The 17,155-nt window shown below is 37.7% G+C and overlaps 1 protein-coding gene across 7 annotated transcripts in view; it reads left to right on the top strand.

The window, feature by feature from the left end:
* Positions 1 to 17,155, top strand: part of UBAP2 (ubiquitin associated protein 2) — a 127,106-nt gene that overhangs the window by 25,124 nt on the left and 84,827 nt on the right. For all 7 annotated transcript variants that reach the window (XM_052670645.1, XM_052670646.1, XM_052670640.1 and 4 more), the window contains exons 3-7: positions 2,657 to 2,734; positions 4,306 to 4,416; positions 8,053 to 8,206; positions 9,701 to 9,778; positions 16,044 to 16,098. In XM_052670645.1, coding sequence (XP_052526605.1) covers positions 2,657 to 2,734; positions 4,306 to 4,416; positions 8,053 to 8,206; positions 9,701 to 9,778; positions 16,044 to 16,098 — 476 coding nt within the window. The remainder of the gene's footprint in view (positions 1 to 2,656; positions 2,735 to 4,305; positions 4,417 to 8,052; positions 8,207 to 9,700; positions 9,779 to 16,043; positions 16,099 to 17,155) is intronic.

Below are 17,155 nucleotides of genomic sequence, written 5' to 3' on the forward strand. Positions count from 1 at the left end.
TGGCTTGAGCTGGAATACTGGGAATTCCAGCTGTTAAAAGGGAGGAAGAAAGACTGCCTTCACAGTTAACAAATACTGAAATAAGAGGTGGTGGGATCTCTGTCTCGTCCCAGGCAACTTCTCTGATGGGACCTGCCCTCAGTGGAAGTTTGCACAAGTATTACTGGAGGACCTTTCCAACTGCTGTGATTCAGAGGTTTGGTCTCACTGCATGTGTTCTGGGTTTTATCTATTTATTCTTTCTACTTGCATAACAAATACTTGTTTGCTCAGCTCAGTAGAAAAAATGATATTCAAATTTACAGCAACTAGCTTTACTGCACTGTGTGTTATTATTATTTAGAAATCAGATGAACTTTCCTATTTAGTCAAACTTGAGAGATCAACAGAAAGATGCTTTACTGTTCAATCACTGTTGATTATTTTCTCTGAATCTAGAAGAACTTTGCTTTCCTAGATGGAGATTTCTTTACTGTCATATCCTATTATCATATTTTAAGAAGTTACATTGCAGATATTTTCTGTAGCATCTGGATACATAAATACAATATTTTATTATAAGATCTGGGCCTACTATTGTCACTTAATTTTGTGTTTTATACATTTCTGTTTTCTGAGAGTTGTAAGTTGTTGGTTCAAAATATTGTGTCTAACATTGCAAAGTCATGTATCTTGAAAGGCTGAGTAAAATTTATACTATTTTATAGGACAATAAAATATTACTTGTAAAGATGGTGTCTTAAAAAATGAGGAACAGCAAGTTACTGGGCAAAAAACCCACGAATGACAACAATCCAAACTTGTGAGAATGATTTGGTACTTGTGTAATAAAAACATCTTTGTTTTTCTTTAGTATCCTGAGTACTGTATGGAGGTAGTCCACTGGCAAAAATATCAGTGATTTTCTAAGCCGCCTTCTTACACAGAAAATAATATGATACTGTCATGTTTTATGTTGTTATTAAATTGGTATATTTTGGTCATCTGATGGGGACTTAAGATAAATTTTTAGTTTTTTTTAACGGCTTCCCATTTTTGGTCAAATATGTGGTCATGTCTACACAGAAATTACATTGTCTGAATTTTTCTGCTTTGGATGTCTGTAAAGGAAATGTCTTGAATTTAAAAATTGTGATGGGCCCGAGGAAACTGAAGTCAGTCAGAGGAAGAGGATGTGTCAGCAAGGCATAAGTCTTGGTGGACATCTACTTTTTGTTCTCTGCTACTCACCTGGCAGACACCAATAAAGGTTTTTTTGCACAGAACACCCTGCTAACTGAGAGGCTCTCATGAAGGTGTAGTGTGCTCTGGGAAATACAAGGCGTGGAGCTGGGAATTCTGCAGTAGTCTCTCATTTGTGTTGCCAGTTGACGTATGAAGCTGTCAGCATGATACTTTGGAAATGTGAAATAGCACAGAGTGCTTAACTCTGTTACAACACTAATTGTCTTGGAACATTGCCTCTCAGCATGACAAATGTCACATCCCTCAAGGAACTGAGACAGCTGCAGTAACTTCTCAGCAAATAAGCAGCTGATGGTGTATGGTGGAGTAATTTTTAGACTCTTCTCAGCATTTGCACTTGGCGACCTTCTCCAGAGCTTGTATTTGTGGTAAACTCCAACAGCGATGCAATTTGAGGCTGATGAGTCAAACTCTTGGGGCTCAGAACTTCATGTTGGTATTCTCTGAAGTGAGACTTCAAAAGGTGAGGTTTGACCAGCTGCTCAGGATCCTTTTATTCAAGAATTTCAGTGGATGAATTGGTTCTTTTCTTAATGAAGAAATATTTTGCAGCACCTCAAATAGCTCTCTTCAATATCAGCCTTCCATAGCAAGTCTTTTCTGTTTGAGAGAAACCAAATTAGGTCCAGGATCATGCAGCATACAGTTATCTTTGTTATTTTCAGGGGCATGCAGTTCCAGTGGACTCCAAATACCACACTGTGAGGAGACATTAATGGTGTTGACAAGCTCTGTTTGTGGGGCATCCTTCGCATAGTAGGATCTATAGTGCATTACTGTATCCATTTGTTTTAGCCTAACAACTTCTGGAGGAGTTGCAGGTATACTTTTGTAGGCCAGAAATGTTTCAGAGGCACCATATATTTCATAAGCAGCAAGATCCTTTAGCAGTTTCTGGAAGCCAGAATTAGTGCAGCTGTTCACAGGCAGAATCTGGAGGTGCAACTGTGTCTTCTAAGTATTCATAAATCTATGGTCACATTTGGAGAGTCAAGGGAAGGTGATGGGAGCAGGAATCATCAGAAAAGAGGTTAATTTAGAAAAATACCATTACTGCTTTTTTATGATAAAAATGACTCTGGAATGACAAATACTACATAAAACTAAAAGTAATAATATCAAAACAAACTTGTGTAATAAATTCTGTTACATAATTGTCTTATCTATGTAGTGACTTCTAGCTTTGGCACAAACATCAAAACCACATGTTGAAATCGCTTCTGTTCCAATAAACTTTTTAACTGAAAAATGGACACAGAGAAGAAAATGTTAATCACTTCTCCATAGCTCTTTTGTATTTGCTGCATGTATTCTTTCTGAGAATCTGGAGAGAAAAATAGTGACTCTAGGAGATACTCTTAAAAAATGTTGTTATGCTTTGTGAACTTTATTGAATGTTTGCATTTTTCAGGCAACAGCAGAACAGATTCGCCTTGCTCAGATGATCTACGATAAGAACGATGCAGATTTTGAAGATAAAGTGAAACAAGTATGTTTCTTACGGTACAGAGTTTTTATGCCCTGCAAATGAGGTGTTCCTAGGATGGCTTACGTTTTGGAGCTTGGGTGGCTGATTATTATTTAGATGAAGCCATTTTCAGAATGATATACATTTAATTAGGAATAGGTGCTTTTATTGCACTGTAAAATTCTGCTTGTAAGACACTGTGTGGTAGAATAACACTGGATGTATAGTTATTCTGGACCGTTTCCCTTTGTAAACAAAGCTTTTAGCTAAAACTCATCTGTGCCAATGGTTCTTCCAGACTCTGTCTCTAGAATGGTCCTGATGCTGAGCTGACTCAGAATTAATGAGTGCTTTCAGTTTGTCTGCATGTACATGCACGTGGGAAAAATGGGTCACCTGTGTAAACTGGGTTTGCTAAATCACCATCTGTTTTTCAGGAAAAGTAAAAATCTATTACTAGCAAAAGGTGAATTGAAGTAATGTGGGGTTTTTGTCTTTTAAAATCTGATCTCCTAGATTTGTGTGTGCATTAAAGTGAAATATCACACTGTTTCCTCTGTCATGCTGAGCATTGGCTTTATGCATTCCATCTTCTGTTGCACAGTTGTAGCTGAGTATTGAGGACTCAGCTATACCTGTTTGGCTCAGTGCATTGGTTTTACCTTTGTGAGCACATCACGTTTCATGTAGAACGTAGGAACACATCCAGTACAAGAGTTATTATGAATGCATTGTTGCAGCAGGTGGGGGCGCACTTCTAAATTGCCTTTCCTTTCTGAAGCCTCCTATGAGACACTGTTAACTGCTTTTTGTTTTTCTTTTCCATAAAGTTGTTCATTGCTATGCCGGGAGTGAAGTCCTGTAGATCCTAAAGCCTAAGGACCCTGAAATAGTGCCTGTAGCTTTGCTGATCAGAAGAAGGCTAAGAATTAAATTCTTCGTAGGAGTTGTACAGAATCTTAATTGTGCACGTTGGTTTCTATCATATGTTGGTTTTTGGTTTTTTTTCTCTTGATGGATAGAGGTACTGGATACTCCATGACAGATCTTGTTTATATCTGTCCCAAACTACTCAGGATGTATGCTACAGGTTCCACAAGGCATAATTTAGTACCAGCTCTCCTTGAGCAGCCATCACTTAGCCCGCTTGCATGGCTTTATGCTAAAGTAGATCAAAGGAGCTGATCTAGTTAAAAAAGTTAACTTCTCTGGATGTTTTTCCAGATGGATCTGGACTTTCCACCATGGCTGTGCTTACGCAGTGGGGTCAAGTGGTGAGGGAGAATGTTACTGGAGCTGTCCTAGCCTCTTAATGTTTTTACACTCATATATAGTTATCTTGAGGATTCAGCATTTGCTGAAATCATGAAGTATAAAGGAAAAAAAAAAAAAGCATAGGGATGCTTAATTGGTTGTTACTTGAACTTGTCTCTTATCTGAGTTGTAAGCAGGTCTTTATAAGGTAGATACCCTTACTTAGGATTTTAAATTGCTCTGACACGGTAGCTGTGCACATTTTTGGAATCTGTGGTGGTACTCTTACTTGATGATGATGATTTGAATATTTTAACATGTGTGACTTTTACTGCCAGCTTATGGAAGTGACGGGGAAAAACCAGGATGAGTGCATAGTGGCACTACATGATTGTAATGGGGATGTGAACAGAGCAATCAACATACTGCTGGAAGGAAGTTCAGACACGGTAAGGTTTTACTTCAGTATTCAACTAATCTTTTTGCTTGCTGTACTTTTCTACTTTGAGATAAGTATTGGGAAAGTCCTATTTAGAAGCTTTAAATTTATGTCTCCACTGAAGTTTCTCTGAAAGAAATGAGGAGGCCCAAAGCTGCTTTTGTCTTGTGCATACTTCAGTGTGGGCTGAACCTTGAAAAAGTCATGGATTTTCTACTTTTGTCCTGCAGTCTTCCATCTTATATTTAGGTGTATCTGTGTTCTTTGGAACGTGTTTTTGTTTTATGTGGGCCTGTTTGAAGCACCTCCGCAACTGTGGGACGTGAGACTTGGTACTGTTTGCCACAACCTCTGTAAACCTCAAAGGATAGGGAGGTACTTGAAGACCTGTAATTTTTGCTGGAATGCATTGTGGGTTTCCAGTCTCTATCTGAAAGATGAGTAGAAAGCTAATAATAGTAGGAGAGGATACAGCAAGTAATTCTTTTGTTACTGTGTTGCTCATCTGCCTGACTTCATCGGGAAACAGAAAGAGGAATCTGAGCTATGTGTGGCAACCATGTCACATACTGTTGCATGGCAACAGGAGGTTTTCACAAAACTGCTTGAAGATTTTGCTGGAGGGGCTTCTTTAGATTTATCTGAAATAAAATCCAGTTTACTATCATGAAAATCAGGAAAGAAATCTGAACTTCCCTAATGTTGAATGTTGACTACTTCCTGTGACTTACCAGGGTGTGCTTATTGCTTGTGAGGAAGCTTTACTTTGTGCACCTCAGATCTAAGTCACAAAACATTCTAACCAAGGGATCTTTCTATTCTATCCTCTTTCATTTGTAGGAGTTGAAGTCATGTAATGCACTGCAGTGTGTAATGCTGAGTGTGTGAGTAAGCTGATAGTAAAAGAGACCACCTCACCTTGATTATACCAATCTCAGTAATGTGTTGTCCTTTCTGTCATCTCTTGAATATATAATATTCTAGTTGAAAATAGTTTTTTGATTGGGGGGGGGGAAAAAAAAAAGAAAAAAGTTAAATGCTTTCTTACCTAGCAAATTGTTATAAGTGATGATGATATAGGATAAACATTCTGAGTTCATTTATCAGTAGGATACAGTATCTTCATTTCTGAACAAAGTCCCTCTGAACACATTGCTCTCCATAGAAGAAATGCAGCTCACAAAGAAATACAGAGAGCTCGGTGAGGAAGGTTGAAAAGATATTAATTAGCAAGCTCTAGATCAGTGTGTGAAGTCATTTATTATTCCTTGTGGAATTATGGACCTCAAGCTTGAAATGGTTTGTTGCAGAGCCATTGTACTCCAGAATAGTTGCACTGTAATATAATGTTGGAAGCAGAGGTACTTCTTGTTCTGAGTAAAATTGCCAAATCTGTTTTGAACTTTGATTTGTTTAGTGCACTGTATTATTTTTTTACTTCATTCAGTAGATGTATCTACACAGTTTGAGGAATTAGAAGAGCAAGGAGTGATAGTGTCTATTTATAAATTCTTTGATATACTGCCAGACTGTATTTTTTTTTTTTTAAACTGCGATCCTTAAAGCTTTGTACTCTGTTGTAGTAAAAACTTTTTGCTTGGAATGGTTGTGATTGTCTGGCTTTGGATGTACAGAGGGAGAGTAGATAATGGCATGTTTCTTTGCCTAAGGCATTTAATTTCCTACAGGAGCAAAAACCATTTTATGCCCAACTACATTTTAGTTGCTGAGGCTTTTTAAGGTAGTTTAAGGGGACAAGATGAGCAAGAGGGAACTTGCTCTATATATTTCCAAGGGTAAAATTTACAGCTGTAATTTGGGTTGCATGAAGCATCCTCAGCTAAATGTAATCATAATAGTTAACTTCTAATAAAGCACGATTGTCCATGATGTGTACCCGTGCACAGAGACCACACCATTCCCAACTTCTCAGATTTCTTTAAAATTATATTGATTTTTTCCTTGTATAAATAGTAATAAAAGACTTTTCAAACCCCAAGGATTGTGATTATCAGAAATCTCTATTTGTGGGAATGCGTGGAAATCCGATGCCTCCATTGTGGTCATTTTTTTCATGCCATATAAAGCTTTATGAAAAAGAGTCCACTTTTACATATGATTTGCAGAACCATTCAGTTTGGGAAATTTCTTAATAAGATTAAAAGTCTTTTGGCACTGTACTGTTAGAGAAATAATAGTGCATTCTGACCCATCTTGATTTGCTTCTTCAGATGTCAGTGCAGTGCTCCATCACCCTTGTAGTAAAGAAGTTACTCTGTATGTCTTTACAGAATTTCTCATGTTTAAATTTTAGGCCATTGCTCCTTGTCCTGTCACTAATCACCACTGACAAGAGCCTGGCCTCATACAGTAGTTACTAGAGGAGGCTGAGATTTCTGTTTCACAAACAACAGTGCTGCTCAATCAAGCTGTTTGTTTTGTTCTTCTAATCTACAGCATCTGTGTTTCACCTTGTTGACCAGTTGGTTTATGGCAGTTTTAGATATATTTACTGGTTATGAAATTGAGTAGTGATTTCAGCCTTTTTTCTCACATACACTTCTGCAAAAAATAACTCTGCCCAGAGAGGTTGTGGATGCCCTGTCCCTGCAGGTGTTCAAGGCCAGACTGAATGGAGCCCTGGGCAGCCTGGTCTAATAATAAATGTGGAGGTTGGTGGCCCTGCACGTGGCAGGGGAGCTGGAGATTCATGATCATTGAGGTCCCTTCCAATCTTTACCATTCTGTGATTGTGTGTGACCGTTCTAATACTTGTTGTCTTATACAGGATGTTGAAACTTTTTATTTGTGAACTGTTTTGCTACCTGCTTGCTTTGCAACATTAGTTTTCTTAATTCTAGGCAAGTTGGATTAGCTGGTCCCTGTCTACTTTGTGAGAACTGCTTGTCAGCTGAATTGAAGAGAAATAAGAAATATGATTGGCAATTGCCTGATGTGGGATCATGGGCTTTATCTAGTACTTCATAGCTAATGGCAACTTATCTACATAAGCAAATTTCCTTCATGAAAACTATCTAGACAATAAGTTCTTAGAAGAAGTTTTTGCCATCTTCATTGTTTTGCCATCTTCACTGTTCATTCATTACAAATGATACTTTTTTTTTTTTTTTTACTCTGCTCAGTAGACTAACCATGCAATTGCATAGTACATAAATTACTGTATTGTTTTTAGCAAGTGTCTTAGTCGCTTTATTTTCAACTCCTACATTCATGTGAAATTGATGTTATCACTGAATTTATTTTAAGGATGGATTTTTATATTAAAACCAAGGTCTGATGTTTGGACCTTAGTCTTTTTTCTTGTTTAGACATAGTATTGATTTCTGCTCTCTGTGATGAGCTGTGGCTGTGAGAGCGGGTGGTTTGGCTTATTGTGGACACTTGTGTTTTGTGAAGTTCTTAGCCTGCATTTAAATTCTAGTATTTGTTTCTTGCTCACCTCTTTCCATGGATAGAACTAGATTTTCCTTTTGTATCAGTGTAGTTCTTGGTACATATCACTAACCTGCTATTATAGAAATACCTATTTTTTTTCCTTTGAAGTGAACAGGTGTGGGTTGATATTATAGACAGAGATTTCTCTTTCTTTTTGACTTCTGTATCTAATTCTATTCTATCTAAATAGACTTCTTGGGAGACTGTAGGGGGAAAGAAGAAAAGCCTTGGAAAGGAAAGTTCAGAAAACAAAGAGAACAGAGAAAAACGAGGGGACAGAGAAGTAAGTCGTGGACGGGGAAGTTCCAACAGACGGGGAAGAGGAGGCAGCCGTGGCCGAGAGTGTACGTATAGGGGTTCACTTTAAAAGCTTTGGATGTCTTTCTTGCAGATGAAACTGGTGGAAAGTGAATGTTTAATGGAACAAAGTCTGTCAGAGCTGAAGCGCAGTGCTGATGTGATCATAACTTGTTTATGTGACAAGTATACTTGATTTATCTACTTGGTTTTTTTGAATGGTCTTTGCTTTTGTTTTTGAGACAGCTCAGTTTAATTTAAACCTTTTTGGTTAATTGATCTTTTACAACTTGCTGTTCTTCATGTGAGTTTTAGAAATGAGTCTTTGTAAGACTGCCTGAAGGCAAATATGTTGCTGCACAGCTGATACATTTTCTTGTTTCTTTTAATGAAAAAAAAAATCTAGCTTGACTCCATCTCCTTTTATGAGTGTGAAAACCTGAAGATGTTCTCATCTTCTCATAAGGGGAATGAAAAAGCTGGGAATATTATTAATCTCTTGCATATATTTCTCATATAAACCAGCTGCAGGTGAGTTTCCACAACAGAAGTAGTACTTCGCGAACAGAAACATTTAAATTTCACGTTTATGCAGATACAATAGCATGCTGTGCAAGAGAGAACTGAAGTTTTTTGAATTACACAGAATCTCATTAAATCACCACTGAATATACAGATCACCTTTTTTCTCTTACGTTTTATCAGAAATTATCTAAGCTACCTGTATCTCCTAAGATAGCCATAAATATTTATTGTAACACTAATAAATGAGTAGAAAATGAAGGGGATAGAAAAGAACACAACCAAAAAACCCCACCTTTTCCCTTAGAAGCAGGACAAATATTTACAATTTTAGCCAAACTTCTGTAACTCATAACTGGAATATATTCATAACTGTACCAGTCAGTGGAGGCATTGTGAGTCTTTGTAGAAAAATGAAAGTATGGAGAGAGATGTCTTGGCAAGGCCATATACTGCTTGTTTCTGTACTAAAAATGAACTAAAGATGACTACCAAATCTTGATATTATCCTCTCTCCTTTACATACATTCTTTAATGGTTATGTTGGTGCTATTTGAATTTGTTGTGTAGTACATAATTCTCAACAGTGCTGTAGGTAGTCAGTCATTTCCAACCTCTGTAAGGGAGTCAGAAGATGGGGCACAGGACAGGATGACAGGAGAAGTGTTGGTGTTATTGGTTATCTTACTCATCTGCTGTTGCCAATCAGCACATTATCAGGAAAGTCAAGTATGAGGCAGGGTAATTTCTTGCCTCTATATAGATTTGAGACCAGGGTTTAAAAAACAAGTGCTGTGTCTGCAAGAAGGCATAACCCTTTTAAAAGATATTTTGCTTCCTAGTTGTCCACCTTAAAGTGAGCAACTTGCCCGTATCTAGGCCTGCAAAAAGGAGAGGGATGACTGAGGTATCTTGACCGTAGTGCTCTGACAATCTTTTTGGGTTCAAGTTAAGCAGGTGACTGTGTTGTTTCATGTATAAGTCCCTAAACTTTTTCTTAAGTTGTCATCTTTCCACAGTTAGAGCTGAAGAAAATGGAGTGGACAACAGTCAAGGAGACAGGCCTTCAGACCGTGGGAAACGTGGCCGTGGGAGAGGTGAGATGGTGGCGTTGGTGTGGGACTGGCACTGATTTCATTTCCTGAAATGAAACTCCCTCATTTATTTGATTAAAAGCTTATTTTTAAGCATTTGTTGGTTTTCCTTTGAATCCATTAGCACCTCAGGCATCTTTAATTTAGATACTCTCACCCCCTAACCATTGTTTCTCATTCCTAACCACTATGAGACCATTGTTTGGTGTCATAATGGCTTAAGAGTATCAGCGCATCACCTTCATGGCATTTTTTTGTGTCCTCCAGCTATGGAGAGCTCTTCTCCAAATTGAATCGCGACAGCCTCCTGTGTGTGGGAGTGTAATGGACTCCTCAAGATGTACCTTGGCAGCAGGAGAGTGCAAGATTTCTTCTGTAGAACTCTTGTGGAGGGATTTGATGTGTTCTTGTGCCATTTTGTTTTAGTGGATCCTGTTGCCAGGTTTGCCTTCTGTTTTCAATACCCAGTAGGAGAGCACTAGTAACTTTAGAGGTTTTTTGTTATTTAAAAAAAAAGAAAAAAAGAAAAAAAAAGAAAAATAGAATTAGCACGGGAGTGTTGAACAGAAGTATGGAAAGACACAGTACTGTGGACTCATAGCTACAACTCTAATTGTATTCTCTGGAAGAGATAGGACAGACGTCTTTGTTTGACGTGGAAACAAGATGCACAGTTGGTTTAGATTTTCTTTTGATCTAGTGGAAAGAAGCATATTTTTCTTAGAGCAAAAGGAATGGAACTGGATACGTGGGAATGGTACAGCTTGCATGGGGAAAATGGGTAATAAAGAAGTTACACTGATGGAGTGCACAGCAGAGCTAATAGCTTAATAATGTCTGACTTGCAGGGAAAAAGATAATTTCTACCTACCAAAGACAGTCTTATTTGGAATATCCAGTAACGAGGCATTCAGTGACTGGAACATCAAACTTCATTGTTTCCAAATCTATATCCTGAAGGAATGGAAGGGTGTAAAGATAGATAGCTTCCAGAGGGTTGTGAGAATTACTCTATTGTGCATGTCAATCAGCTGATAAGAAGTAACATGTTCACAGAGTAGCTTTGCTGAGGAAATTGTGGTATAATTCACTGTTTACAGATGGAATTCAAATGCTTTAGTTTTTAGTGTAAAGTAATTATTTATGCATGTTGTAAATATAAACATAGGACTTTTAAAATTAAATTTTGGGGATGAAATTCAGAGGTTAATTTTAAGTTCAGTCTTCAGTATCTTTATTTGTAACCATGTGAACAATGCATTGCATTTGTTGTCAGCACTAACTCACTCTCTGGGTGAATATCATGTTTCAAGCCAAGGCTTTTAATCATTGGTATCAAACTGATTTACCTGACTGAAAAAATGGGAAGAACTTTATCCAGTTTCTGTATCTGGGTTAGTGTATACAGTATTTCTGTATCTCTTTACCAAATATTTCGTATTCTGCATTAATGTGAGCAAAGTGCCTCGATTAAGTCTTTTCAACTGTCTGTAATAAACCCTGTGAATGACTTCCTGATTGTTGTATTACAAGTATGTGTATTTTAGAGTAGAAATAGCCAGTTTCATTTTATAATGCGACCCCTCAAAATCTGCAGGGAATTATGTAAAGCTATATAATTTACTTTTCAATATTTCAGTGATGTGTGACTTTCAGTAAGAGTAGGTTTTATTTTAAATAAAAGGTCCTTGCTGTTTTTTTCACTATTAGACAAAATAGGGAAATGTAGGGGTAAAGTATTTCTGCTGAAAGTAAATAGACTGTTGGTAATCATTGCAGGTCCCTTTTTTAGATGCTTTTCATTCAGTGTGTAGGAGTGCAGGCATCGTAGGGGTCAGCTAATATCTGAGCAACACACTCTTTCTCTATTTTAAGCTACTGTCTCAGGCTGGAATTATCTTATTGGCTGCTTTCTAGGGGGAAGATTGTTGGCCCACTGTATTACTGCTTCATTGTAGAAGAATCTAATGTTAAGGAATGACATGCTTTGAAAACAGAAGAGATTGAATTAACTCAGAGGTGACAGCGTACTGTTCACTGGGGGAAGAAAACAAACTGAGAATTTCAACTTAGTGCTATAGGCATTATTTCCTAATGCAGTAGATTTTCCATTACTGACTGTGTGACATTCCTTGCATCTTAGTCGGCTAATAGGTACTCAGTGTACAAACAGTGCTGGTTGCTGGCATACGCAACATCAGGGATTTCAGGTGGGTGTTACTGACCAAGGAAGAGAAAGCACAAGTGCACCACAGGAGGTGTTCTGTGACACATCCCAGCTGGGACTGCTCTGCTTCTAATCTTTGCTTGCTAAGCAGGTTGTAAACCTTGATTGGGAAAAAAGTCAAGGAGCTCGTGTTTTTAAGGTGGCCTTCCCATTTTGTTTCTTTTCAGAACTGAATTTCTTCAATCAGTTTAATTTAGCGGTTAAAAAAAAAAAAATCACTGTAATACTGATTGATAATAATTGTATTTCTGTGTTAGTTGTTGAAGGATTTGTAACTGTCTGGAATAGAATCTCCTGAAGGAATTAGGAAGAGAGACGATTGCAACTTCAGGACTGTCAGTTCTAGAAATGTTTACTTATTTGTATTTTAATCAGCTGTAGTGCTGTTTATAAACTGACAGATTTTACAGACACAGTGTTTGTGGGTTTTTTTTTTTTATAGCTGTTTTGTGCTATTCCTATGTCTTCAGTTTTAAATTTGTATCTGGTCCTCCCACTGTCCCCTACCCCACACTGAAATAGGAGTGGTAGAACTGCAGAAGACTTGGAAAGGTACTGGGAAGATGGCCTTTATGGGCTGTGAGGAACAGGCAGAGTAGGGCTTTGCAGCCTGGAAAACAGAGGGCTAAATGATTGTATGATGAGGATTTGTAAAATTTCTGCAGGAAATTTTCTATGAGAAAATCAATTGATCAGTCAATTCATGTGAGTATGAGAATGAGAGGATAGTAAATTATTATGTTACAAGTTCAAAATGAGCATATGGAAGTGATATTCTTATAGGTAATTAACCCGAGGAACGTAAGTTTCTAGAATCTGTAACATTTGCAGGCTCTTGACAAAATCATCCTAAAAAAGATCCATAGTGAAGAAACAAGACCACCAACAGAAAAAATACAACCCCCAAAACCCTACAAGGGCTGTGAATTATGTAGATCATCTGGCTCATGAAGCCTTTGAGCAACTAATAGTTGAAGACCAGGAGAATGTCCAGGGGGATTATGCTGTGATTTCAGTTCTTGCATGCTTCCACAGAACTCTCACTGCCAGTAGTTGATAACAGGATAGCAGGTAGATGAACTTGTGATCTTCATTCAGCATAGAAATAGTATGTGGTCATTTTTCTCATTTGTAAAGTGAGAGTGAATTTGTCATTTTTACTGCTATTTCTAAATCTTCCTTGTCGTTCTTTGAGAAAACCAACAGTGAGTTCCTTCTAGGAAAACAGAAATAAAAGTGAAAGGGAAAAGCATGAGGTTTTAATTTTGGACTGTGGAAGAACCTTTCAAACTTTTAAAAATTTTCCTGGAGATATATATACATATATATATATTAAAAAAAAAAAAGTAGAGCGGCTGGCCAGTTTTGTAAATATCAGACCAGTCCAGCCTGTGTACATAATCTCTCTCTTTACAAAAAAAAAAAAAAAGATTTTCTCTGGAAGAAGGTGAGCTTCTGTAACCAGAACTGCATGTCTAAGGGCTTTGTACAGTTGTCACAGGACATATAGAACACATTTTGAATTTTCTTTGCCAAAACTACCAAGAATATTGCTTTTTTTTTTTCTTTTTTTTTTTTTTCTGAAACATGAATGCAGAGTAGACCTTCTGGAGGTCACAGTCTGAAGTTTTAGTTTTTCTGTAGTTAGCTTGCATTGGCTATGGAGCTCCTTGTGTTTCTAAATAGTGTTTCTGTGTTCCGTTCCTGTAGTTTCTTTTTTTTTTTTTCCTTGTTTTAACATAGGTCACTTATTTCTCTTCATGTTATGTGTGGAATTGGAAGTTTTTCCCATTTGCTTCTCCAAATGGTTACTAGAGCACATACAGTACGTAAAACTGTGCCAGTGCTTCTAGCTTTATGATGATTAATAAGAAAAGTTATTTGAATTTCTACAGATAAACCTCAGTGTTTATTTCTGTAGCATGGAATACCCAGAATAGAAGACATCCGCCTTGTTACCTGTTCATAAGTGGTAGGCCTTTATCTCCTCATCTTCTTGTGGCTGGCTTGCTCTGCATTTCCAGAACAGAGGCTTGGGCTTTCCAGCTGCTACGTAGTGTAAGATGAGCAGATCTTTGGGGTATTACTTGCTCTTCCAGTCTGTGTATTCTCCTTTCAGCTATTCTTTTATTCTTCTTTTATTCTTCTCAGCCTCTTTTTCAACCTTGATGCTTCTTTGTCTAATTCAAACCATTCAGCATGGAAATCTTAGTTTTGAGGTGGAGCTTGTGTTTTTGGGGAAGAACTTACTTCTAAGTTCAGAAATCTAAGCTGTGTTCTACAAAATAGGCAGAATTAATGGATAAATATTTATCTTGTGCTTCCCAGCAGTGTGCATGTGGTTAGGAGAAGAAGCATTCTGAATGAAGTGTATGAACCATTGTTTCCGTGGAGGGGAGATACCAGAGCTGATTTTCTGGTTGTAGAAGTTTTGAACTCCCAGTACGTTTTACTGGAGACAGAAAAACTCAACACCTGTTTCTCTTCTGGAATGAATGCTGGAGAATTTAAATGAAAACAAGTTATAGCCAGAGTGAACCTAGCTGACTGAGGGAGGTGTTCTGGAAAGGAGGAAAAGAACTAACAGTATTCACAGAGTAAAAACTGAAAGAGAACTGGAGAATATTTTAAATAGTTCATTTAAAATTATGATGTTGGATAAGATTAATAGTAGGAGTGTTAGTTGGAATCACCTTTAAGCATAGGTCCTGAGTCCTAGCTTCCTGGAACAGAAATAAGTAAGTTACATTGACTTTATTTTGGGCTGTTCCTTGCAGGTACAAGTGGAAAGAAATGCCAAGAAATTTTATGAGTGTTTGCATGAGACAGGGCAGTAACTTTATTCTTTCCCTAATGTCATTATTTGCTTTTTGCTCAGTATGCTGAATGATTGTAAGAAAATCTGTTCCATCAATCACAGTGGAAGATGCAATGAGCTAGTGCCATGTCATTTGTTCTCTTTGGTGGGAGACTAAAAATACCCATCGAAGAATAGCAAAATGTGAATTACCACAAGAAAAAAATAACTTTTTGGAAACATTGTCCATTATGCTGGAAAACACATATTGGTCTTTTTAGAGTACCACTAGTTCTGCTCTTTATGCAGCGTAAACTGACATCACTGCAGAGAGGAATTGGTGCTGATTATTTCCTATTGCATTTGAAGATTGCAAAGCCAAAAAAGAAAAGCCAAGCCAACCAACCAACAACAACAAAAAAACATACAAAAGCAGGAAGGCATCATGATAGCTGTTTACCTGATTTTTGGTGAATTATCCAAATGTGAAGATGACTAGTTCTCTGGCAGTTAGCAAGAAGGGATCTGATTCAGAAAACTTATTCAACAGTGAACCAACTATTTTGTCGGTTGTTTTGTGGTTAATCTGTGGCTGTATTTGCAAAACACTGAGTGCAGGGAATGGAGTAGAGCTTGGGGTCACAAGTAGGGATGACCTCTGTTGAAGCAGTCCTCCCCTTGTGTGTTCCCTCTTTCCTCCACCCTTGTCTCACAGGCAGGAAGTGACAGGGAATTTTGGAGAGTTCTGAGCATGCATGGGGGCTGTGATTGTAGAGCCTCTAAAGCAAGAGTGAGAAAGTAGAAACAAATTTTTGAACACTGAAACATTGCCAATGACTTGGCAGTAGCAGCCTCCTTTGGGAATGAGGCTTTAGGTAAGTCCTATTGTTAGAATTTTGTGCTACTTCTCTAGCCACAGAAAAGCTAGCAAAAAAAAATTGCAAGTCCTGCTGAAAAATTCAGTAAAATGTGACTTAATTGAATAATAGGATGGCTTGGGTTGGAGGAGACCTCAAAGATGATCTACTTCCAACAACCCTGCCATGGGTAGAGTTGCCTACTGCTAGACCAAACACTAGACCAGGTTGCCCAGGATTGCATATGTTAGGGAGATGTTCTCCTGTGAGAATATATAATTAACTAATCACAGTGGTTTTCTCTTCAATCATGGTATTTTCTTATGTGACAGACTAGTGATTGGCTCCTTCTCTGCTTTTGCTGTTAAATGGTGTTTTCTCTCCTAGGGTTTGGACGTGGCAGAGGGAGAGGAGCGGGGCGGTTTTCAGCCCAAGGCATGGGGTAAGAAACATGCAGAGTGCAGATTTTGGGGAGAGTCAAGCTCAGCAGCAATATTGATTGCCACTGTATGTATTAGTACTGTTGTATGTAGAGTAAATCAGCATGGATGCAAAAATTCAAGGCTCTGTTAGATAATAAATGGATTATTTTAATTCAGTATTTCTAATTGGACTATCCTGATCTTAGTTTACTCAATGTTAATGTGTCAAACTTGAATTCATTTGTACCTATCAGTAACAGACACATAGTGCTTAGGAGGCTGAAGGTGCTCTGAAATGGTTATTGTCCAAAGCCAATTTAAAAATATTTGTATCAGTGTAATGTGTAATCAGCATGTGAGCCCTATGTAAAACAGAAAGACTACTGATCATAAACTTTCTCCTCTTTTTGAGCTTTCACACCTTATCTGTTTGGACATGCATGTGCTCTAAGACAGAATCAAAGGAAGTTTATCATTAGTTCTAAAAACTGTTTTCAGTTTTGTCAGAATAGCTTGATTCAGAGAAGCATAGCCTCCACTACTTTCATTGTTTACTTGAAATGACACTTCATGTAACACCAATGGTGTCGCAATGAACAAACAGAAGGCTACTTTTACTTCTCTGATAGTCCTTGTTCACAGTTCTGATGATAAATTGAAAGGAAATTTTTCTGAATTAGTCCTTTTCACCTGTTATAGGCATCTGTTTTTTGGCATTGGTGTCAAGAGTGCCTTCTGAAATAATCTTGGTGATGTTCTGACTGCTGCACATTCTGGTGCTCTTAAAGTACACTATACTGGTTTCTCACCAGTCTGCCACCGAGAAACTCTCAACTGAGAAGGGCTTAATGCTGACAGTATAAACTGTGTCATAGGATGAGGAGGAGTATGTTTGTTGTTGACTGCTTTTTCAGGAGTTCTGGTTTTGGTTCAGTTTCTCAACAGTCTCCACTTTTTTTCCCCTTCCTATTACTTCTTTTCTCTTTTTTCCCTTTTTTCCTTTTTTTATCCGTGTCTGCTGCTAGAGGAAAATTTTCTTTTGGAAAACAAAATATCAAGATAAACATGTGGAAATCA

The sequence above is a fragment of the Tympanuchus pallidicinctus genome, unplaced genomic scaffold, assembly GCF_026119805.1.
Source record: "Tympanuchus pallidicinctus isolate F22 unplaced genomic scaffold, pur_lepc_1.0 scaffold9, whole genome shotgun sequence".
NCBI lineage: Eukaryota > Metazoa > Chordata > Aves > Galliformes > Phasianidae > Tympanuchus > Tympanuchus pallidicinctus.